Source organism: Falco biarmicus, chromosome 9 (assembly GCF_023638135.1).
Source record: "Falco biarmicus isolate bFalBia1 chromosome 9, bFalBia1.pri, whole genome shotgun sequence".
NCBI classification, from domain to species: Eukaryota; Metazoa; Chordata; class Aves; order Falconiformes; family Falconidae; genus Falco; species Falco biarmicus.
In genome coordinates, this window is record NC_079296.1 from 30443375 (window position 1) to 30468905 (window position 25531).

At 36.7% G+C, this 25531-nt stretch overlaps 1 protein-coding gene across 1 annotated transcript in view; it reads right to left on the minus strand.

Moving 5' to 3' along the window:
* Positions 1-4031: 4031 nt before the first annotated feature.
* The window catches only part of TNKS2 (tankyrase 2), a 32763-nt gene continuing 11263 nt past the window's right edge, over positions 4032-25531 (minus strand). The window contains exons 8-27 of the mRNA XM_056351364.1: positions 24188-24374; positions 23121-23242; positions 22508-22599; positions 22338-22416; positions 21122-21293; positions 20279-20358; positions 19709-19854; positions 19134-19299; positions 18610-18829; positions 18100-18209; positions 17187-17375; positions 16197-16449; positions 15500-15582; positions 14784-14904; positions 12217-12314; positions 11487-11561; positions 10332-10437; positions 8287-8473; positions 6565-6721; positions 4032-6277 (exon numbers count right to left, since the gene is read on the minus strand). Coding sequence (XP_056207339.1) covers positions 6215-6277; positions 6565-6721; positions 8287-8473; positions 10332-10437; positions 11487-11561; positions 12217-12314; positions 14784-14904; positions 15500-15582; positions 16197-16449; positions 17187-17375; positions 18100-18209; positions 18610-18829; positions 19134-19299; positions 19709-19854; positions 20279-20358; positions 21122-21293; positions 22338-22416; positions 22508-22599; positions 23121-23242; positions 24188-24374 — 2706 coding nt within the window. The 3' untranslated portion in view covers positions 4032-6214. The remainder of the gene's footprint in view (positions 6278-6564; positions 6722-8286; positions 8474-10331; positions 10438-11486; positions 11562-12216; positions 12315-14783; positions 14905-15499; positions 15583-16196; positions 16450-17186; positions 17376-18099; positions 18210-18609; positions 18830-19133; positions 19300-19708; positions 19855-20278; positions 20359-21121; positions 21294-22337; positions 22417-22507; positions 22600-23120; positions 23243-24187; positions 24375-25531) is intronic.

Consider the following 25531-nt stretch of genomic DNA (forward strand, 5'->3'; position numbering starts at 1 on the left):
AACGTGCTAGCACCATCTCATCATTCTGCCACTCTGCCTCATTACCAGTATGATTATACAAAGGCTCAGAAGCTTTTAAAGATATTTAAACTGTTTAGGTGGCACAGATAAATAGGACATTGGATAGAAGGTTCATTTTAAAAGCTTTTTATTTCAGGAATTCAGCAATCTGACTCCACCACAGGTATGACCAGCGCTTTTCTCTGGTTTTGTCTCCTTATCAAGACACTCGGTGCCTTTCATTCCAATTTTGCGTAGGCGATTTCAGATCTTCTGGTATACCACTGACCAGATTTTCTCTGTTAACGTGTCTGCTACATCTCTGAGATACCCAATCAATCCCTCCCATCCCCTTTTTTTAAGTCCATTATTTTCTTCAAGTGCTGTCCCTTTAGAAATCCATCTCACTAGCAACATGCTAACCCATTCACCATTTGTAGAGCTCTAGTCCAAACAGCAGAACATTTTCTTCTCTTAAAACCCATGTTTTTGCAGCTTCTAGTGAATTTTCATATTCCTAATCTTTTCAAATAAACTTAGCATTAGTCCCTTTATTTTGAAGTCAAATTTCTTTGTCTGATCACTGGTTTTAGAATCTTTGCATTAAATAGCATTTTCTATACTACCTGCTTCAGGGGCCTCCTTACTACCGGACTATGCTATCTGCAAAACTGCCCTTATTTATATCGTTCTTCAATTATTTATATATCTTTTAGTAACTTACTCTTATGTATGTTCTTTCCCTAAAGTAGTTCTTTCCACAGATCTTGAATTAGACTTTGTTTTATGAAAAGTGGCATTCTAATGATTATTTATTGTTCAAGGTGAAGCCCTTTAATACCAACCCAAAACTAATTTATTTTATTGCATATTTGCAATGCTTCAAAAAAATACTTCCAAATAGAGAACCACTATCTATCAGGCACTGGTCATCATATACAGATTTATTTATTTAAAGATGACATTTTTGGACTGTTTGGTAGTTCAGTCTATTGTTAATTATAACAATACTTAACGTAATGGCTGTCAGCTTCCAATTTGACTACTTCAATAATTAAAAACTATTAGAGACAATATCCCACTCAATTAGGTCACAAATACTATATACGGCTGATTGATTTACTGCTACTCATCTTCACAACAAAATTAACTTTTCTTTTGTTTCTATTTGTTTTACTTACATGGCAATCCTATTTACTCACTTCATTTATTTACCTGCTTGCTTTATTTACCCGCTTATTTATCAGACCAATAAGATCTTCTAGACATGTCTGTTGAGCTGTGACGCCCATTGCCTCAAAAAACTGAATAATTTTCTTGTTGTGAAATAAGCCTCCAAATATATTGCTGGACAATGTCACCTTTTTGAAGAGCACCTAGACAACACAAAACCACACACCAGCAGCCCAGAATCAAGTCCGTTTCTCTGGCTGTTCCTATTAGCTTAACGAATCAGTATTAATCCTTTCACACAGGTACCAACCTAGATCTGTAAAGTGTAGTATCAGCTGACATGAAGCTACTGTTCCAGCTATAAAAAGTGTCAATCCAATGTTCTGAGGCACTAGGGCATTTTCCTCTGCTCCTTAAACAACTTAAATCTATTTTAAATATTAAGTTTTCTAAATACTACTACTATGATCCTTTGAAAACTCTTCATGGTCCTAACTTCAAAACTTGGCACGCAAGCGCTCTCGCAGCCGTGTCACTGCACGCACATTGTGCAATGGCATCGTGCACACTGCGACTGTATCCTGTGAGAAACCACCCCGATTCCCTTCACCATCACCCATTAAGATCCCAGCTGAAACATACTTGAGTTGCAGCTGAATAAACTTAGCAGTTTTACCAAGATTACAGTTAGAGAGATGGATCTGACCTCTACTTCCTTACTTGAATTTTCTGGCTGCAACAAAACCCCCACAACCACCTCCCCATATACATCCTACCACTAGACGGAATCCAGGTAGATGATTTGATGTGACATACTTTAATTTACCGGTATGCTGTCTACTGTGGTTTTTCAGCTTGTTTCTGCTTCAAAACCAATGCTTTTACGAACTATTGTATAGGACGTTTGCCTTCAGTTTTTAAATCCCATTTCTTTTTCTTGCACACATCATTTGCCCGGGCTAACATTAATGTTTTGAATTGGCTGCAACTTCCACCTTCCCAACATGTCTGATGTTCTCAAAAGGAGCTATTCTGAAATCCCTGTAACTGGCTACACATCATGCTGTTTTAACTCAAACAGAAGTTGGGAAGTTGATGTATCATGATTATATTGGCCATCCCTAATAATTATATTAGGTATTTGTACCGTAACTTCTCAGTGCTTGTGGAACCTGCCTGCCTTTCTTTACAGGTTGTTATTAGCTCTCTTACCATCTCTCCCCTCCCATGTGTCTTCTCTCAGTTACCAACCTTGCCCATTTTTAGGGCAGAACATGTTAACTTCAAACCAGTCATCTACATGCTTTTTTTTTTTTTTTTTTTTTTTTTTTTTTTAAACTTGCATTCTGTTCTGGCTGCCTGCAGCTTTTTCTGATCTAGTGAGCCACAGGCAAAGGGAAGAAACCCTTCTGATACTCTCAGCCATACCACTGCTTATGCTTGCTGGAAAGGGGCAAAAAGAGGCACACGCCTCCCTCTACCTGCTCAGCTGTAGCGCTTCCCTTGCTGACACTACCTCTACCTCCTCCTGCAACTTCAGCGGGCGCAGGAAAAGCACAGCTCCAAGAACCGCAGAGGGGCAGACCTCAGTCTGATTTGCCAGTTCACTGAAGGTGAGAAAGCAGTCTTTGCTGTGTTGTTGCATTCGACGAGTACAAATCAAGCCTTTATATTTTTTTTACTGGAAGGCAGAACGCAAGCCACCCATGGGATTCTGTTGTTGTTTCTGCCAAAAGAGAAAAACCTGTTTCATTACATTAAGTTCAGGCGGTAGGCAGGAGAAGGGGAAATGGCTCCTAGGCTGCAGCACCCTAACTGACAATGGTGCTCTGCTGGAAAAGTCACTTTAACTTTTCCTCAGCTTCTTGGTAAATGGAGTGAGAGTGAGCAAGTGTGTGTGTAGCCATGTACACACACAGCGGGGTGTTTAACAAGCAAGTTCATGGTAGAAAAGGCAACAACTCCTTTTATACACAAGTTACTTCCATTAAAAATTAGTGCCCAGATACCTCTTGAACATACACTGTACAGATAATCTTAAGTTTTTAAGTTATATATGACAGAAGAGTCTGGTTAAATTACTAATTTCTAAGAACTAAGGTCTAAGTTATGACTAAAGTTTTTAAGAAGAAACCCTAACATTTTCAATTTGCTTAGTTGCAGCACGCACTTTTATACTAATTGCTTAGTTTAAAAAAAAATAATGCAAATTGAAAGTTAATTTTGATTTTTTACAACCCCAGATAGGTGGAATTTTCAGAAGCAACTTTATGGGAAATTGTAGTCCCAAGATACTTTAATGATTTTCATTATCCTTGATCTTACTAAACATTTGCTTTCCTGCCCTCTAGTGCTCATTTCTATTTAAATCTTGTATACTATACAAGTCTGGTTTTGGAAACCTCCTACCATACACGTGGGTCCTACCGAAATAAAATTATTTCCTTACTGCAATACTACAACTGATCTAAGCAGCACTTCTGTTGTTTCTCATGTATGTATCAAACCTATGCAGTTACCTGAAAGGTAAGACTTTTCAGGTTACTCTTCATTTTACAAAACCAACGTAAGGCAGTTTTCTTTTTCAGTTTTGGACCATATAGTGGAGTTTTAAATACATAAATCAAAGCTTACTTCTGGATTTATTATTAAAATATTTTCAGTGATAGCTAGAGCTGTTTGTTAGCCATGTACCAAACTACAAGTTTCCACAGTATTTACAGTTTTTAATCCACATTAAAAGCTTTTCTATTTAAAGCAATTAATGTTTCCTCTAATGATGTAGTTTGTTATATTATTGTGCATGCGTGCATTTAAAACAATGGGTTGATGTACTACATCTGCAATTACTCCCATGCTACTAGAAAACCAGTGAATTAAATTTATTTAGTGTTAAATGGATATGGAATGTCATACAGTACATGTAAAGACACTTCAAGATGAGTAAAGCAGAACTAATTGCACAAAAGATTAAAGGTTCATCTCAATAGTCAGTATTATCAAATCATTACAGCTTCCATCTTCAGAGTGCAAGGTATGTCATGCAAAAAAACAGCTCAAAAATCCCCAAACAGACAAAACCAGCATTGTGGTACCACTTAAAATGCTATCATACCACAATATTTTACAAGACATTAAGTGATCATTCATAGAGAATGAAGCATTTTAGCAATAACAAAAAAGTTTTAAACATACTTAACAGATTTTGCATGAACACCAATTCCAGCATTACTATACCTAAGGAACAGGCAACATGCTGGGAGAAATAGCTAAAAATCAAAGCCTTGTTTATTCGTAGCCAGTATTACTTTCTGCAAGAGTTATGCAATCCTACTCTTCAGATTCCCCACATAACTGGGTAAGGTTCAATACATTTTTACATAGAGCATAATCACATAACCACCACATCAGCAAGACAATTTCATTATCTTGACCAGTTACTACATTTAAAACCATGGTATGATAACATGCCCTGCAAATAAATTGTCTTCTGGGACAGTTTCCTGTATGTAGAAATAGAAAACAACTAAAATATACTCCTAACCACTTTAACCCCAAATGAACTATAATTTGTATTTACATATTTTTAAAATATGTAGGTAAAAACCGCAGATGGAAGAGAAACAAAATACACAAGAGAGGTATGATAGGGCTGACTGAACTGACCGGTGCATTCAGGAACCCTGAATGAGACTCGAATGGAGGGTTGTACCTTTTGTACTCTTCCCCCATCCAAGCAGACTTACCAGGGCTACCAAAGGCAGCTGCTGTTACGGAAGAGCTGCTCATCCCACTTCAACACTCCTTGCCCAGCTGGCTGAGCACAGGGAGCAGAACCTTGCACCCCAACCAGTTCCACTCAGCCAAAAGCACTGCAGATAAGCACACTTCTAGGCACCTGCTTCAACTACTGCTTGAACGTTAACATGGAAGAAACACAGGAGATGATAGGATGATTTTTAACATTTCCACCTTGCAATACTCATATCCTGAGGGCACCAACAGGTAGATTAATTTACCAAAATAAGCATATAAAAAAGGCCAGTTGTTTGCCCCCATATTAGGAATAAACTATTTAACTTCCTGGCTTAAATGTAAGCAAGAGGAACTCAAGAAAGACCTCCTTGAGGTTAATTTTCCAACTACATTCAAAGAAAATAATTTACTAAAACTGTAACTTACAAGGTCTACTAGCCTTGAAGTGAGGATACAGGTTAACTATACCTATAGTTAAATAACAATTTCAGAAGACATTTTACAGAAATAAAATATGGAACTCTAGAAAGTAGGTGGAAAAACACTTTAGTATTCAGCTGGAACGTTCTATTTTCATAGCCCATCATTCTCAGGAATGTATATTTCATAAATAAAAACACAGAACAAAAATTTGCGTATTCAGTCTGAAGTTGGCTATCTCTAAACCTCTTCAGATAAAATTTGCTTTCTCCCTCACAAAAGAGTGATAAACCCTGAAAGAAATTGGCTTTTCAAATCTGTCGTGCATGAGAAAACACAAATGAACAAACCAACATCTGGAAAAAACATTTTGTACAAGGTTGCAGTTCTAAAACACTTATATTACAAAGCAATGTAAATAAATACCAGGCTAGTACAAAAGCTCTTATTTACAGTTTTACAAATGAAAATGTTTTCAGTGTAAATGCAGTGTTTTAAAGAACACAATATTAGTAAAACGAGTTCCTGTATAGAGATTACAATTTCTGCTAAATTTCAATGCAGTATTGTATAAAACCATAGTTTCAAGTTAATTTTTGTTTATAATTTAGTACAGCCAAACCCCAGTTTATGCCTGGAATGGTATCTGTTAAAGTGCTGAAAAAGAGAACATTTCTGAAATTTTAGAAAAACATACTGTACATTATTAAAGCTTTAATCAAGTCAAATATGGTGTATTTTGTTCACATTTGCTACCACATCACCTGTAGATGAAATTTTTTTATCAACTCATTGTAATTAACAGGATGGCAGCCACTGGTATCTTCCTATCCAAAGTCTGATGGTTTCCCACAAGTAATTTGTCTTAAGCTTCAGTGGTAGCTTCAGGTTTCATGATCTGGTAAGTAATCAAGTATTCTGGATAAGCCTGAAAGAGCAACACACACTTTCTTTATTATGATTTCATTTTCTGGATAGATTCAGAGTGTTTGCTAGAGAGAGGAAAAAAAGCATTTATGCCAAAGAAGAAAAGGCAAAACATCAAAGGTAAATGCCTGGAGCATTCAGGAAACATGGATCCTTTCACCTGCAACCACAGCTGGAGTTTGTTTTAAGACAAAAGCAAGTCCTAGCACCCTGAATGTAAAAAAAAAACCCCAACACATTACATGCCTTCAAAACAAGTCTGAAAAACTAAACCAAAAAGCTATTTACCTGCTCCCCTCTGTAAATGACATATTCTGCCAATGCCAATCCATTTACACTGGGTCGCCCAGTAACTGAATGATGTCCGGGGGGAGAATGAGCCATTTTCATAGCACTGAACTGCAGGAAAGACTTGCCCAGCGTTACACGACAAAACAGCAATTGCCTGTGTTAAAAGGGAAAAAGGACCATGATTACACAATGCTTGTGAAGTTCCAGAAAGATTATCTTCATAATTTTAAACTTTTACTTGAGGAGAACAGAGAACTTTAAAGCCACTTCAGTCTCTCTTTTGTAGTTCACAAAATTCTAAAGTTCTGTTTTGACCAACAAAAGTTATGCTCCCTTCGGACAAGCTCTTTAGCCTGAGGAAGGGGTTGGAAGTAACATCAAAAAATATTTATTTTAATTACTAAAAACAGCATGCCTAACATACTTAAAGATTGTCACTACCTTTTCATGGTCTATTTATTTATTTATTTTTCTGAGGGTGTCGCCCCCATCACTCATACTAACATTGTAATTCACTGGTGTTCTAACACTAGATTCATATCCAACAGCCAAATCAGCATCAAGGCCAAGTGCAAACTCTAGGTCAACACAAAATACCTCATACTAGCATTTGTCAGTATGTTATGTTGTTTTCATTATAAAAAGACAGAACAAGGATACTTAATTCTTTACATATGTACTACTGCAATAGCAATGGAATCTCAGCATTTTTGTAGACTGATGTTATGTACCATTTTGCTCAGCCAAAACTTTTTCTTTCCTAATTCTTCATACAAGACAAATTTTTCAAAACCTCAGAAAGCATGAAAAGACTGACATCCTCTATAACTCTGGATGATTATTCTCTTTAAGAGTGTCAGAAAAGAGTAAACAATATGAAAAAGGGCAGAGGGTCAAGGAAGGATACTAGAAGAATGACCTTATCTATGTCATAGCAATGCAAAAAAAAAAAAAGCACAGAAACACACAAATCATTGTCATATTTGAAATGATGGCCACTACCACAATTAACTCTGTGAAGCAAGAATAACTCTATTCTGAACTGATGGTGTCAGTAAGATAAAAAAGGTGTTCTGCAGGAAAGTGGATTTAAGAACTCAATTAGTGGTGGAGTCTCCACAAATCCACAGCTATATTTCAGAGTGTGAAGCAGAAGGGACATGGGGGCTGACTGTCATAAAGTACGTTCTCCTCAAAGAAGTACAGCATCTGAATATCACTGAATTTCTCCTTTCTCTGTAATAGGCAATGGACTAAACCCTCACATTTCACAGAAGCATCTAGTGCCGGGGTCCTCAAACTTTTTAACCAGGCGCTTCGATGAAGTGGCAGGCAGCCATCTGCGGCTGCTTGGTTTCCCCCCGCTGGGGGTGGGGGGGTTCTGTAAATACCGGGGGCCGGATTGAGGACCCCGGGGGGCCGTATCCGGCCCACAGGCCTAGTTTGAGGACCCCTGATCTAGTGGAACCTCTTCACTCTCTGGCTACCCAAGTGACTTCTACAGTAAGTTAAGGGCAAAGGTTTGGTTGAGCACACTGAAGATGGTTAAAGGTTAAGACTTAAATATCAAAGTTTTCTGAAAGTCTCTTAAGCCCAGCATATAGAGTGCTGAGAAGGTTTGGTTACCAAGCAAATATTTCTTTAGAGAGAGGTTCTGCTTACTTGATGGTCTGTAACACAATGTACAAATGTAAAATCAGATTCTTTTGCAGAACTTACCTGTGGCAAACATAACAAGATCTATCTTTGTGAACTGGACATCCAGTGCCACCTCCAATTCCATACACATATTGATTGCTTTTGGAAGAATTTTCAGCAAAATAAATCCCAGCTCCAAACATGCCGCCTATATAGGCATGTCGCTCATCAAAGCCTTTGTGAATGATTGCATTCACAAATGGGGAGCCTAAGAGAAAGGAAGTAAAGCATAGAAAATACAGTATACAGAAATTTTTGTGTGTGTCACAATTCAATCATCCATTCCCAAATTTTTTTTATACATTTTTCTACACATACAAGGAAATCAATCTCCAGAAATTCTAACCTCAGAATTACACAGCTGATTTGTTAGAGGTATTAAGAAAGAACAGTAGCTGGAAAGTGTACAATTTTAGCAAAGATTTATAAAGGACAGTATCTGAGACAAGTCTTGCTGCAAGAGAAGGCTCTGTGAATCTGCACTCCCTTTGGCAGGGCTTCATTCTAACCAAGATTCACTGAATGCATCACTACGCAAATTCTGTCTTACTCCTAGCACTGAGTAGATTGCATTAAAAAAAGCAATAAATGTAAACCTTTATTTATTTGCACTGGTCATAAAGTTTGGCCTTAAAGAATAATCTGTTCACAGGAGTTGCATTCTGCATCTCAAGACACTTGATACCCATTAAATTTCAAAAAAAGCATGGGGTTTTTTAGGAAGGATTTTTATAATAGAACAAGTCCTATGAGGAATGGCTGAGGGAACCGGGGTTGTTTAATTTGGAGAAAAGGAGGCTGGAGGGAGACCTTATCACTCTCTAGAACTACCTGAAAGGCGGCTATAATGAGATGGGTGTTGGTTTCTTTTCCCCAGGTAAAAAGTGATAGGACAAGAGGAAACAGCTTCAAGTTGCACCAGGGGAGGTGTAGATTGGATGTGAGGAAAAATTTCTTCACTGAAGGGGTTGTCCAGCATTGTAACAGGCTGCCCAGGGAAGTGGCTGAGACCCCATCCTCTGAGGTATTTAAGAGACATGGTGCTTAGGGACATGGTTTAGTGGTGGACTTGGCAGTGTTAGGTTTACAAGTTGGACTTAATGATCTTAAAGGTCTTTTTCAACCTAAATGATTCTATGAAGCAGAAGATTCCAGATGAGGACAAAAAGATTGCTCTTCACCTTCTGCAAGTGGCGTATGTGGTTAAAGACATATGTTAATTCTTAAAAAAAGCTAGAAAAACTAAAGGTTTAAAAAAATAAATAGAAACGCATAAAGCATTAATTGTTTTGTTGCAGGAATAATTCTGTTATTATCTAACTAATTTAAGATTTTCCTTTAAAGACAGGTTATTCCATTAAGAGCCCGTTTCCTCTTACAGAGGTACAGACCACAGTCAAAACCCCAGGATTTAGGTATCTACAAGTTTGGGCAAGCAGTTAATTACAGTGTTAGGGCTGCTTCCAACAGTAGTGTACTACATTGGGAACTATGTAGCATTCATTGTAAGGATGTACTGTGAATTTGCTTCATTTGCTCATCAGGAAAAAACAAGTACCTGTGCACAGTAGAGCTTTCAATTGGCTATAATTTGCTAGTTATAAGCTATCTTTTCTGGAATGATTAACAAGAACTAACTTACCAAATTATAAAAACAAGAAAACAAAAAAATCCCACCCCAAAACAACCCATAGTAGAATAAAGTTTGACCCTTAATTATTTTGGTCATACAGCTGATAAAACAGAATTAGTAACTTAACAGAACTAGTAACTTAACCAAGGAGGAGGCCCACTCCTTAATCTCCATTCATAATTGCTAAAATGTCTTCACTTAGACCTCCGAAGTCTTCTTTGGGCAGAGACAAGGACATGCAAATTTCAGAAGAAAGATGCAGTGCAATATATATGCCATCGTGACATATACAAACACCTGCTCGTATAAAACTTACACAAAACCTAGAACCTATTTCTGCTGAGAAAATTTACTTTGAGCCAGTAGAAGCCCTCCAGTAAAGGTGAAGTTATGATGGTGAAATGAATTCATAAGGTGTATTTCAGTATCTCACCATGAAACAGCATCCTTTCATTAGCATGGTTATGATTCTCTTCAGAGACCTCTTTCCTCCTGTGAGTGTACCTTTCCCATAGTTTCTTGTTGCACACTTTCTGAATCTGAAACAGTCAATACGTAAGTTCCACCCTGAAACTGAAACCTTCCATTTGCTTTACTTGACAGATGTTTAACCTTAGCAGTTACACCGCAGTACATTTAAACTGCTACTTAAACATGAATATTTTCCTTAGAACTCAATGGAACACAAATTCTCTAATTTATCCTGCAGAAGCTGACTCTTGTAGCATAACTTAAGTAAATCATGATTACATGCTTAATTAAGAATCAATTAATTTTAAACATCTGTTGAGCAATACTCCTTAATTTAAATTTAGCAGGTTTAGTCACAATTCTACTTGAGCATCACTCCAAACATAGCTTGATGCCAAACCACTAGTAAAAAGATCATCTAGTAAATTAAGAAGTGTCTTCCATGAAGACTTTTAGAACACTTCTACAAGAAAGTAAATTATGTACTCTCTTCAGAGGTATGCTGGACATTGACAAAACCTTATGTGTGTAGATATATCAGTTCTACTGGGGAAACCAAAACGTCAATTCACAATAAAACTTCATAGTACTTACTTGCAAATCAAAACCTTTATCATTTTAATGAAAATGACCCATTTCTTCTGGGTGAAAAAAAAAAATAATGAATACAAACCAAAATTCCACTAAATTATTTAAAGCAAGGTTGTCTACTGCCTGGTGTTTTAAGCTTCTTTAGCATTATATCAAGCCAAAATAGGTACCCTTACTTCCATGCTTCAAGAGCTTTGCTTTTACTTCTTGATGTTTTTTCCTCTGCCATTCCCTCAACAGAAACCTTCTTTTGTTTCCTATAAAACTTTCTGCAGTTTTCTGTGAGGTCCTTCTATGTCAATTTCTCATGAAATTTCTTAACAACTATGAACCCATAAGCAGTTTTTCCATATAATCTTACTCTTTGAATTTCCCTGGAAGATAATCTTTTTCCTCTATGTCACAGAACAGCACATTTTATCACATCATGGAACTCAACAAACAAACGCAGAACATTTTGTGGACATTTTTAGTTTCAACCAAACTCTAAAGCTGTAACCATCGACCATAAAAATGCAACAGTTACCTTTAAGATGTTGTATCTATTGAACACTCCACCAGCATGCCCTCCGTCTCTGTGCTCTCGGACAGTACTCTGCATCTGAAGATTGAGAATTTTAAGAAGGATCACTTTGTTTCAGAACACATTCAAAACACATATCCTTCATTCAGTCAAATAATCAAAAGAACAACTCTTGTCTTAGAAATATAAAAAAAATAATAAAAAAATAAACTAAAAAAATCACACAAGAAGTTTTTAGGCAGTGACAGTATATTAAGTAAAGCCAAATTTTGTGGATGCACATGGACAGGTTTAATGATTTTTTTTTTTTTTTAAATATCTTGAGTAGTCTATGGTGAAGTTTTCAAATTGAGCAAGATTGTCACTAACCTATTTAGAATATTGTTTCTTCAGAATTTTGTCCTGTGTGATTATGACACTTCGGAAGAAGTGACTTAAAACTGTGTATAACAGACAAGCAACAGGTAGCATAGAATACACATTTTGTTACATTATGTGAAAGAGCTTTTCTATAGAGCAGAGGTTTTAAAAATACTACAAACAGTAATAACCTAAGTGAAAAGTTACGGACATCACCAGCACAGATTGTAAATGGTGCAATTAAAGTTGAAATCTGAAGTACCCTTAATGCAAGTTTTTATTAGGCTTAATGACGTTTATTGCACTATTAAATTGCCTAGCAATACTACTTCATCTTCTTCAGTAAAAATTACAAAAATACTGAGAGGCATACCTCTTCTTCTACTGATTGAAATTCCTTATCTTCAGTGGAAAGATCTATGAGAATAGTTCCACTACCAGAAGTATTTAGAGTCAGGTATGGGTTAAGTCCTGTGAATATAAAAACACAACAGCTTCAGAAACTGCTTTAAGACTGCAGATTTAGAATGTTAACCAGCAAGAGATTTTTCTTTTTAAAAGGACCATTTTCTGAAAACCTAGTTTACAAGATGAAGAGGTTAGCAGCTAAAGAAGGCAGAGATTACCAATTACTTTATTTGCCTCCCATCAGACACATTTTTGTAGATGTCAAAGTACGTTCCTTCAAATCATTTCATTAGTTTCAAGAATACTTTTTCAGCATCTCTGTTTATAACTCCTACCCATACATTACCATGCATACATGTAATATACATGTAATATAAATGAAAAGCACAGCAGTGGGGTCTGGATATGGATCAATCATTCTCTCAACAAGAATAAACATTCCAGACACAGTAACCTATTTGTCTGTGCTTAGCTCGGTATTTTAATGTACATCAGGGAAAGTTTAAGTAAGCAACTGCTTATCTATGAGTTCATTTCAAGTCTAGACAGTGAAACAGTGAGCAACCTGTCCAGTACAGGGTCCATGACTACTGATGGCAATGGCATCATGAACAAGAGAACTGACTTGGAAGTGCTAATTCAGTAGGAATGTTTTTTCCAATGGTCGTGCAGAAAGAGCTGACAAAAGAACTAAGATCATCCGGCAACCTCAAAGGCCTAGCCTGACATGGATAGAGAAGTTTCCTTTAAGTATTCATTCCAAATATGCAAAAAAAACCCCTTGGAATTTTATCAGAATCCATTGTCAATTTACACAAAGACTTCAATCACAACTGGCAAGAAATGGTAATGTAATTACTGGACATAAGAATACAAAGACTGTCTATCAGGTGTCTTTCTGTCCATGGCCTTCCCAGACAACTAGCAGGTGACCAGTTAGATGCTGGGTCTGTCTTAATTATTCTCTAGAAAGGAATAATGCGGGGAAAAGGGGAACTACATATTCATGCACAGTGAGGAGCCTCATATTAGCAGTGTGCAACTGTAACAGTGTCCAGGAACAGCAAACTCTGGCAAGAACGAACCACAATAAAGCTCCTTCACAAAAGCCTGACTAACCTTGAAATAAATGGCTATACTGTGTTCGGGAAAAGATGTCAAAATACCAACAAAACCATATTTGAGTGTATGAGCCCAAAAGGACATGATATAGAAAGTTGACCTAACAACCAAATGACAACAATCCTCCCCACCCCAAAACCACACCCTCGAAAAAAAAAAAAATCAGCTGTTGAAACATTCAGTTTAAGTATTTATGCTTGTGGTTAATGTAACAAATGAAAATGCCAGACTCTTGCTGTCTTGCCATAAAAGGCCTAGAAAGAATGGGGGTGGGAATGGTGAAGGATTTAGATGTTTGACATCCTGTCTATATACAGACTAACTAAAATATGTACAAATATACATATGTTCAAAAATACCTCAGGCCTACTTGGAAGGCAAAACCAGCATATGACTACTGGTTGTGTAAATTCAAGAGCTCAAACAAGACATGAGGCTGAAATGACACCTTGAAGTAACTTTTATTCAAAATACTTAATGAATCTGTCAAAAAAACATCTGACAATTAAGAGAAAACGATAAAGATTTACTTAAACACTTCGTTACTAGAAAAAGGATTATCTTAAGGGTTGGTTAATACTGTTTTAAGAAGCAAAAAATAATCTAAATCTTGGGATAGTGATCATCTCATCACTGTGGAGTGCAGATTTGAGTATGAGAATTTGCAGATGGCATCTCCAGATGGAAAAAAATCCTACCAATTCTAATGAATTTATTACCTTCCTATGAAAAACATCAAAACAATAATAAGTGATGTTTTAATGAGACAAGGAGGAAAAAAAAGTTTGATTTTTTTTTTTTTTGTCTCTTATGCAGTCATAGTTAAATGAAGCATACTGTTCCCAGAATTGTGGTGGTATCAACAGTGCTGCACAACTAGAGAGGCTTTAGCTTAAACTTTAAATACAAGTTGAAGCTGTTAAACAAAGCAATTATGTTAATTTGGCTTCACTGGAAGCACACCAACTGTATTTTTAAAGAAAAGCATAAAAAAAGATTTTCAGCTAGCTTCCCGAGAACATAGTATTCTTCTGCAGAACCCAATGGAAGAGGACATCACAGCCCCTAACCCATCAATAGAGAATGTGCCCTGCTCTCCAGAGTACTCCAAAGTAGATAAATCCTCCCTATCACAAAAAGCTTACTATCATTTTGCACTGTACCCAAGTAAACACGGAACAGTGAGCACAAAGAAAAAATTAGAGAACTGAAAGGCAAGATTCACAGTAATTCACAGCACAAATAAAAGCGCTCATGTTTCAAGTCAGAAGACATTCTTACAATTTGAAGTGCCATTTTCTAGGACAAGTTTAATTATCAGTTCTTTCTAATGAGACACCATTTTGAATAATCCAACATTCACAAAAATGGATTCTATAAAGACAGTGTTACGTAATCTCAAATATATACCTTGTTGTCCAGAAATGAGTCTTTCAACTCCTTTAATGATTTTATGCCTATGGCCATAAGCATTAATTCCAATTTCCTTCAATTCTTTATGTCCCATTTCAACCAATACATCCAGCGTTATCTATAATGAAAGCAACACCTTCTTTTTGTACAACACAGTAAACAAACCAGAACAGCTGTCAATGACAGTGAAAATATATCTCACAGTAGCCAAGATAAAAAGTCTGAAAAGAACATGAACACTGGAGACTTTAGCATTATTATTTGTGTACTTTGCTTCTACCCAGTTGTTTTCTTCAACCTTTTGTCTTCAAATGAATACACTACGAACTACAACTGTGTAACTTGTATTGCTTGCAAGGGTCATGTTTCTGATTGAGAAATACAATTTTCTAGATGTATTCAAGCCAACAGAAACAAAACCAGAAATTACCAATCAACAGTGACTACTTATTTACTCCACCCTTTTATACCACTGAAAGAAAACATACCTACACTCTCAAAGCAATATAGACATTATTGCCCCCAGTTTTTTATATATACTTGTATTTGAGCATTTATATTATATATCAATTTAAAAAATCCAGTTACCTTCCTTTCCTTCATTCCACTCACTTTGAATTTGCTCATTTTAAGTCTCATTACATTACTCTAAACACTCAGTATTTATTCCCTCGCTTTCTAGCAGAGTATGTGGAAATAAATGTAGTGCTTACCTGTTCTCTCTCAAATATGTCAATCAGATGTTCAAGGCCAAGGTTCCGTACAAACTGATTTATGCTAAAATCTACACCTGAAACTGTAAGAAAAACTCAAAATGAACATTCATACCTGTATTATAAAGTAAAGCACACACACCTCACACTGTCCGCGGCAACAAGAAGTGACAGAAATTCCTGGCCTTCTGAAGATGGGGAATTACTAACCAGTGGCAACTATTACTTAATGTACCCTAGTATTGTAAGATTTCCACATCCCCAAAAGCAGTCTTTGTGCTTCCACAAAATAACCAACTAGCTACCAGAAATGCATGTTCAAACAGAAGGTATTTTGACAACTAAAACATCATATAGAAGTAACCTTTTCAAGATCTGATCTAAGAATAGCCTCTTAGAAAAAAGTTTGTAGTAAAATACTGTTTGGTATGGAGCTGAATTTCATTTGACTTCTCTTTTAAAAAAAAAATTACCATCTTGGTTCTGTACACCAAAAAAGCAGTATTTTAAAGAATCTGTAAAGGGAAAGTACTAAGATCTTATACAAGACTTCTGTTTCTTGTTACTGCCAGCATAAGGAACAGGGATACTGCATATGTCATAGTAATTGTGTGCATGTGTGGGAAACTTTACATTTATGTATTCTTTTTACCATATGGTAGAAAATATTAGTCGTTCCTAACTGAGAACGTCTCACCTTCTTTTTTCTCCAGAACAGCAGCTCCCTCTGCACTGTTTGTACCAACAACAGAAGGAAGTTCAGAAAAACTACCAGACAAGTTGTCAAGACTACTTGCAGCAGACAGACTGGATGGACTGGATGGAACAGAAGACAGGGAATCAGCTGTAGAACCTGTAGTCTGGGACACACTTATAACCTGAGGTTTGTAGCAAGTTGGTAATGCAGAGGGAGGCATTGCTGCTGTCAATAATGCGCTGACGTCATCTGCCTAAAGAGCAGAAAACAACTTATTAAAACAGAGGAACACTTTTACATGTTCTTTCCTAGAATGCATCATCATTCTTCCAGACTTCTTAAGTATAATGCAAAATAGAATAAATGCATATTGGGAACATATGCATTTTACAATGCAGTTTACAAATGGCCTTTTGTGCCAACAGCATACATGAAACTAAAAAAAGTTTATAAATAAAAACTGTAATAAAAACAAAACCTAAAACCTCTGGGGGCAGTTAAACAGAATCCACTTCCTAGAAAAACAAACAAAAGCTTCTACTGGCAACAAGAATTTAGGAAACAGAACAGTTACTCTGAGTGTAGCTTTGAATTTTATTATGATACTTAGAAAAAAAAAAAAAACCACCCCAAAACTTTATGCTGCTATGAAGGCTGCTTACATTTTATTGCCACAGTTTTTGTCTTAGTCAAACTCTAAGTACTGAATTAAAAGCATCAAATTACAAGTCTGAATTCCTTTTGTTGGTGTGCGTTTTTTTCCACTCCATCTTGAAACAGGAAGTCTTGAGCAAGAAAATATTTCAAGAAGGTTTATAAAGGTTCTACTGACTTTCTTTACCAGACACATATAAACACCAGAGAAACCACAGTATTTTAATTTTTGCAGAAGTTGCTGTATTACTTTTTGTTTTTAAAGGATAGTTTTTAGATGAGCTGCCACAAATGGTAGGTAAACACAGATTTCCCAAGAAGAACCCCAACACTTACAGTGACCAGGTCCAATGGCGTTTGTCCTTCTTGGTTTTTCAGAGTAGGATCAGCCCCATGTGCCAGTAACAAGGCACAAAGCTGTGTCCTTCCTTTCTGGGCTGCTTCATGCAGAGGTGTGAAAGCCCATTTGTCTGTAGCATTCACACATGCATTATACTTTATAAGTAAAGCTGCTACATCAACGTGCTGGAAAATAAAAACACCCATTAAATTCCAGGGCACCACAATGTATTAAACTGAGAACTATTACTGATACTTGTCTGTAATCCCCATTCTGAATTTTCTTAAAACAATTTACTTCTTAATTATGATAAAAAAGTATTAAAACAAGGTGTTTTCTTCCTCACCTATAACATACCAGTAAAAAGTTAAGATTTCTTGTCTTGTGAAAAAAGGACAGACAACAACAGAATCCCAAATCCAGAGGAATCTGAAGGAAAAAAAGCCTGAATTTGAACTTCCAGTTTGGAAAGTACTCCAACTGTTTTGATTAAAGACTTGATCCAAGCACAAAGATCCAGAAAAGTTCACAAAAAAAGTTAGTGTCTCAACACTAGCCAAATCAGTGAAAATGAGATCTCACTGGTTAAATTTGACTGGCACAGGGCTGCTGACTTTTTATGCATTTGTGTTCAGAAAGCTCAATATGTTAAACTCCAACCATGATTTTATAAATTCAAGAGTCTTCGCATGTATCATGAGCTAACTATGATATCGTGGGGGTTTTTGTTTTGGTTGGGTTTTTTTGGTTTTTTTTGTTTTTTTACATTTTACAAATAACATTACAACTCAATGGCAAAGGCTTTCTAGAGGGTACTGGCTCACAATGCTGTCAATGAAATGTATCACATTTACTTACTTATTTTTTAAATTAATAAACAAAGCCTCAGAGAGTTTGGAAGAGATTTACCCCATAAGATGCCGCATTATGCAAAGGAATCAGCCCTCCTTTATCCTGTGCATTCACATCTGCTCCGTGCTGTAACAGGTACTCTGCAACCTCCAAATTGTTGTAACCAGCTGGAAGGTTGCAAAAGGACAGAATAAATAGAACACATTAAAAAAAGTCTGTAGAGAAGTAATTCCCTTAAATTACTTGAAAGTTAAGGTGTCAATCCCAGTGAAGACAGTGTATTACCTATTAGTGAGGACAGCTTCAACCTATTTAAGAGTCTTTGGTTTTAAAACCTCTGTCAATAAACAATAAAAGATCATCTTTGGCTAGAGACAGTAGGAAGTTAAATTCAGAGTTAACAGTTTAGAAGATAAGTATGTATAAAATACTGACTATTACTCTTTTTATTAAAAGAGAAAATATGGAATCCTCTAGTTGGGGCTATACTTTAAACTTGCTTAGACATAGAAAGTTCAGCCACAGTGTCTAGAGATTTTGAGCAAACCCGTTAGTTAAAACACCGACCTGCTAAATGCAATGGTGTTGAATGCCGTCCTTGTGTGTCCCGACAGTTGACATTGTCAGGTGAACACAGCTTTTTCACTCGGGCCAAACAGCCTTTCTTTGCAGCATCTAGTAGAGCTGCATCTCCTCTAAGAAGGTCTTGAATATCAGTATCACCATCTTTAACAAGGTCTAGAGGAGTATTTCCATCTCTGTTTTTCTTTGTAGGGTCAGCTCCATGCTGTGCACATAAAAAACAGGTGGTAGAGTATGTAAGTAGAATAAACACACTGCATCTCATGCATCTTATGCCTTATTGAGCAAATATTCTGACACTTATTAGAATCCTTCAGGGAGTGCCTTCCATTTACTGTGTGAGAAAGGACAATACAGTTGCTAATAGCATCTCTTTTACTGAAAACATACATTTAACCACGATAATTTAAAACCCACAAAACACAAATCAATTTCTCAAAGAAGTCCAATCACATTTCAAACTGAATAAGAAAGAAAAGAAAGTAACCTCTCTCCAGCATATGTAATACCTGTAACAGGAGTTTGCAAATCTCGTATTTTCCTTTTGCTGCAGCTTCATGCAAGGGAGTGAATTTCCACAAGTCAGCAACATTAACAACTGCACCATGTTTAACCAGCAGTTCTGCAACTTCATAGTGACCGTATGAACAAGCATTATGTAAAGGGACCAGTCCTCTGGAAACAATCAAAAAAAAAAAGAAAAATTCTCTTTTAAAAGTTGGGTCTTTTTTTCAAAGTGATATAAACTTAAAACCCAACCACCTTCAATAATCAAACCGTAACAAAGACTTTATATAGTAGGAATATCTACTGCCAAAGTGGTAAAAATGCCATCAGCAGTGGCACTGAAGAGAATTAAAAACACAGGGCCAGAGAAATTCTTGATGCTCTAGTTTCAAATGCTGCAGAATGCTTTTGTGGATATTCTGAACATTTTCGTTCTAACAGAACGTTCCATAAAAATAAAAAAAAAATAAAATTGAATGTCTGAAGAAAGCTGGGATGCTTATCAGCTAGCAATATTCAAGAGCTGACAGATATCAGCAATTGCAATTGCCAAGAAAATACACATTTGAGTATTTACCCCTTATCTTTTGCATGCACATCAGCTCCATGCTGAAGAAGATACTCGACAACAGATACCCTATTATATCCCGCTGCAAAATGAAGAGGTGTAGACTGACGTCCTTCAATATCTCTGCAGTTCACACTTTGAACTGTACATAGTTTCTGTAAAATCACCACAACAAAACATACATCACTATACACAGTGTTGGCACACTTAATTTAGTCATAGAATGTTGTTATACACATCTGATTTTGAAAAACTGCTTTCATTGAAGTTTTATTTCTTTAGTTATTTTCACATAAAATCTTTACTTTTCCCAGATTGTGTCCCAAGAAAAAAAATAATTAAATACACCCCCCCTCCCAAATCCACACCTCTGACTCATTTACACTTTTTGTGTAAGACAAACTTCTGGAGGTGGTGAACATTACATTTTGTCATCTGTAACATCTGTGCAATACAAAGGTTTTACGACAGGGATCACAATTCCAAAGCAGCCAGTGAAGGGCTGTTTGATTGCTTGTTTTGAGAAATTATAATTTGCGATAGAATTCTCTCTTATTTTTAGGACAAGTTTAAGCTTACTTTTACAGTATCCACATCTCCAGCCTTTGCAGCCTCCAGCAACTGTCTATCTGCATCAGAATTACCTAATGGGATACCTTCTGGAAAATAAATGAGGTTACATGACAGGTAAGTGCGTGCAGTTGAAAGAATTTGTCAAGACAGGAAATCATTTGAGTATTTCAAGGATGTCCCTTAAAAAAAGGGTAACCAATTACAGACAAGTTTTGTCTTTTCTTACTGTCTACAACTGTAGCTATTAGCTCCAACAGTGTTTGCAAAGTTGCCTTCAGCAACACGCTTCCTATCTATTTTGAAGTACTGTGGGACCAACTAAACATTCTTATTTGAGTTTCAGAATACATCACGAAGCTTACCAATCTGTATGATGTCCAAGCCATACTTTTGAAAATCCAGATACCGTGTTGTCTCTGCTCACAAATGCAAAGCAGCTATCTTTGCTTTTAAAACTAATTTTCTACTTAAAAGATTCCCCGCCCCTCCACATCAGGATTTTTCCAGAATTAGTCCAGATGGCTAAAAAGATTCCCCGCCCCTCCACATCAGGATTTTTCCAGAATTAGTCCAGATGGCTAACAGCATGAACGTTCCGAGCATCTCTGACAACCTGTGTAGCTGAACACTAGAAAGTAAATGATACTGTTAACTACACCTAGAGCAGGCACTCTCCTTGTGCATGTGGTTGAAGAGTAAGAATTGCACAACCCAGTACGGCCTTTTGTAGAAAGTACCTTTTTTTTTTTTTTGGACTTGTGTTCACTATTATTTCTTGACACCACTTGAAATAGCAAGTACAATGAAGCACATCACTTAAGAAGTGGATCTTGAATAAATCCGTTTTACCTTGCAGTAGCTGCTGCACACTTTCTGTCCCCATTTGTAAGGCTGTAAAGCCCTGCAGAGACACAATGGAAGGATCACATCCAGAACTCAACAGCAACCGGCAAGTCTGAAGATGACCACAATGTGCTGCTCTATGAAGAGAGGTCTGGCCAAGATTATCCAGCGCGTTAACCTAAAAATAATAACAACACAGACAAGAAACGCTACCATCAAAACTTAATATTAAAGCTGTTTTCATTGCTGACTGGGAGTATTTCACAAGTATTCTTACTTTCATTAAAACAAGATATTCAGCATGTTTCCCAAGGTCATGCCATTTCAAAAGACCAAATTTTAACAAAAGCAGTTCATAAAGTTGTAACTCCATTTACTGAGGAAGAATTGCCCCCTTTTAGAGGCATGTGAATAATCCAGCATAACAAACAAGTTACAGCAATTTTGCCACATACAGAAGCAGGCCATTACTTTGCTCATGGCAGCACAAACAGTGCCAACACATAGTACAGCTTCTACCTGCATTGACTTTTTGTGGTTTTTTGGATTGAGGAGTTCCTATGCGTTTCAGTCAAGGCGTATTTAATTTGTAACTCTGCACCCAAAGGTTATTTGTATTCCCTACTGCTCCGCTGGTTCTGATCACTGATTTGAAAACTTTACGGCAGTCAGGCTGTAAACAAATTTCCGCAAGAGAGAGAGATATGAAACTTTGAGTTTTGGAGGATTCAAGCATTACAGAGAGTATATCCTTTCCACTTTTTGTTTGGTGGAAATTCGAACTAAACACTGTGTAACGATTTAACATTTTGCCTTCATTGTAATTTTTACTGCATGGAAGATCACACAAAGTCTACCTGTTATATAGTTCATTCTAGCTTCCTGCTTTTTGTATATAACCCCTACTTTTTTTCCTTAAGCATTTCATTACTACTGCTGGGCAATGAAGCGCCAAATAAGACACGCTACAAGCTTTCAGTTAACCGCAAGAGGAGCTACGTCAACATTTCTTATAAAATAGGGCCAAAACAACAATGATGCCTCAATGTATAGGGCTGTACTGATGAATTGATGGCCTATGTCTTAAGTATATAAACCTACAACCTTCCAAAATGAATTAATATAGAAAAGTCTGTCTACTCAGCTGTTCATTCTCACAGCATGAAAACCTATATAGCAGGCAAAGCTCAACACACACAAAAGTATAAATAGTAACTCATACCTTAGCTTCATGTTTTACAACTACTTCAACAACATCATTATGAGCCTTTTCTGATGCCACATGCAGAGGAGTCAAGAAGCTTTAAAAAAAAAAAACCAAAAAACAAACTCACAATGTATTTTGCAAAATCTTCTAAACACTTAAAAGAGTATTCCTTTGTAACCACTTACTCTTTTGTTTTTTCATTGATGTTGGCTCCTTTCCTCAGCAGCAATTCACATACTTGTTTTCTCTTAGGATATGGAGATGCAGCAGCACAGTGCTGAGAATATTAAACATCGTAGCGTTAACAACTAGCTAGCAATATATACAGGTTTTGGTGCTTGCTAATCAGCTGGCAGTTAAGAGCTGATTGTGTGCAAAGCCCACAGGAAAAAGAAAAAAAACCACCTCACAAGTAGAAGATTATTAATTTGGGAGATTCCACATGGGCTTTTGGATTGGGCTCTGGTATCTTCCAGAGCTCCCTCTCCACTAATTGCTGGAAACCTTCAAGCTTTACAAACAAAGCTAACATATGTAGCTCGCTGTTGCTTAAAACTAGACTATCCTACAGAAAAACAGTCATATAGACAACCTAAATTAAACAAGTGATTTAGACTAGTCTTAACATAAACCTTAAGAACAAAATATTAGTGTTATTTGTTTAGCTAAAAACTGGATATTCCAGGCTGGTCTTAATTACACTGTTTGACACCGAAATTTTTAGTTCTAAAGTATTAGCTAGTAAGTTTAGGTCAGCCACAATATATGCAAAATAATGACAAAATCCTGAGATATTACCAATGCTGTCTCATGTGTTTGAGGATGTTTGAAGTTCACTGTCTCCAAAGAAAGGTGTTTCTTTATACGAGCCACATCTGATTCTCTTGCAGCCTGCAGCAGTGAGTGACCTTTGAATTCATCTTTAAAAATAAATAAATACATACCAGAAAGTTACACTCCTTCAGTTGAGAAGACGCAAGAGGATTGTTTCTTTCAGTTACATAAAAATACTCATTTTATTCAGTAGACCACGGTGCAGACATTTCCAACTCTGACTTAAGCTTTTACATCACTTGACAGAACTTTTTACCTAAGCCAAAACACTAAAGAAATACACTTTTGTTTCAAAACCAAAGCCAGAGACATCCAAACTGGTTGAAGACCTGTTTCACTCACCACTGTTCTAGGTTCCACTCCTCACGTATGAACCAATTCAAGTATATACACGTCTCTATTTCTGACCTCTTTAGTAAAACCATTTCTAGATGCTAGCATGAAGCCTAATGTAGTATTTACTGATAATTTTTGTACATATCCCAGAAAGTTATTGTTGGACCACTCAAGGTCAGAATTTGATGGCATTCTTTTCAACTACTTGAGTTTTCTGGACAAAAAAAAAAAAAAATCAAAGCCTTTCATTAATTTCTTTGAACTTTCAGCGACTATGGCATACTCAAACATACTCAGCATTCTAAACAGTTACGTTTTTTCTTTTCTTCAAACAAAATACAGCGGAATAAAAATGAGTATTTCAACAGTCTTGATGCAGTGACAGGAGCAAGTATGGAAAATGAAAGTGTACTGGCAAGGTTGTGAGGGAAAGCATGTCTATTTAGCAAAGAAAAGCTACAAAACCCATCACAACCACATGACTATAAAACTGACAATAAAATTATTTTAAATGCCTATATTCAGAAAAATTAGCAATCTCAAATTATAAACAGTGAAATGTACTGTCCAACATTGCACAATTGCTTGGAAAGTGTAAGCAATTTCCAAATCTGGCTTCTGGCAGGTCACTGTCTAGGGAACCTAAGCACACATTACAATCTATAACTGTAGAACTGATCTCACTTTATACTCACATGCTAATCGCTCTTTTAACTGGGGTGTTGGAGCCAAATCAATGGTGCTTTTGTTGTGACAGTTCAACAGTGTTGGGTCAGCACCATAACTTAACAAAAGTGAACATACTTCCACCCTGTTCTTAGAAGCTGCTTCATGCAGAGGGGTGAACTGCCACAGGTCCATCGCATTCACACATGCTCCATGCTTGAAAGGGAAAGCGGTAAAAAAAGTGCAATATCAAAACCAGATCATTAGAAAAAAGACTTCTGTCATTAGTTTCAATGCAGTAGACTTAAAATAATTAAAAAAAAAAAAATAAATCAATGCGTGTATGCAATCTGTATCCAAGACATTCTCTAGATGTTCATTTTCAATATAACACAACATTTCAGCACGCTGCAGTTTTTAATCCTCTAGCATCTCACAGGTACATTCAAAGAACCCAAAGGCCGGCTAGTCTCTTCAGGCTTTCCCCAGCATCTCTAAAAGGAGAGTAGCTCTGCTACAGGTCAGATCAGAGAAAGAGCCTAATTCATACACTCTGAATCACCTTTGATCAAGCTCCTGTTTCTTGTCACTCTAGAGAAAGTCTAGAGTTAACAGTTGCACTAAGATAAACACACGTTCTATCAACACTCTCCAAGATACGAATGCTAGAAAGAGACAGGCACGCAAAAGTTGACTTCAATTCAGAATATGTAATTACAAGGTTCTGCAAGTAATATTCTTGGATGATTAATATCTGCGTAATTATTCTCCAGTAACATTCTGTATGCATCTTGAGTTCTGTCTGTAAGCAATTCTGATAAGACATGCTCCTTCCCATTGCTCCTGTTAAATCCATAGTGCTTTGCAAAAAATAAGTCAAGGTTCACAGAAATATAACAGTTAAGATACACAGTAGTGTCTAGTCAAAAGGCAGAATTTCTTTTACCTAGTACCACAACTGTAAAGATTCACTTTACAATTGGCCTCTCAAGTAACAGAAAAAAAAATATTAACCCCCTGACTATTTATACTTACTATATATGCTTCTTCCAATGATTTTTAAATTTTTGCTAAACAAATAGACACATGGGATCAGTAGGGAGTGAGACATACAGGACAGAACAACAACAGCTATTCTCTGAACATCCAAACATCTAGAGCAGGGGTCCTCAAACTTTTTAAACAGGGGGCCGGCGCGTGGACGAAGTCATCTGCGGCTGCTTGGTTTCCCCCACGAACCCCCAGCGGGGTGTGTGTGTGTGTGTTCTGTAAATACTGGGGGCCAGACTGAGGACCCTGGGGGGCTGTATCTGGCCCGCGGGCCCTAAGTTTGAGGACCCCTGATCTAGAGTTACCTAACAGAACACCCTCAG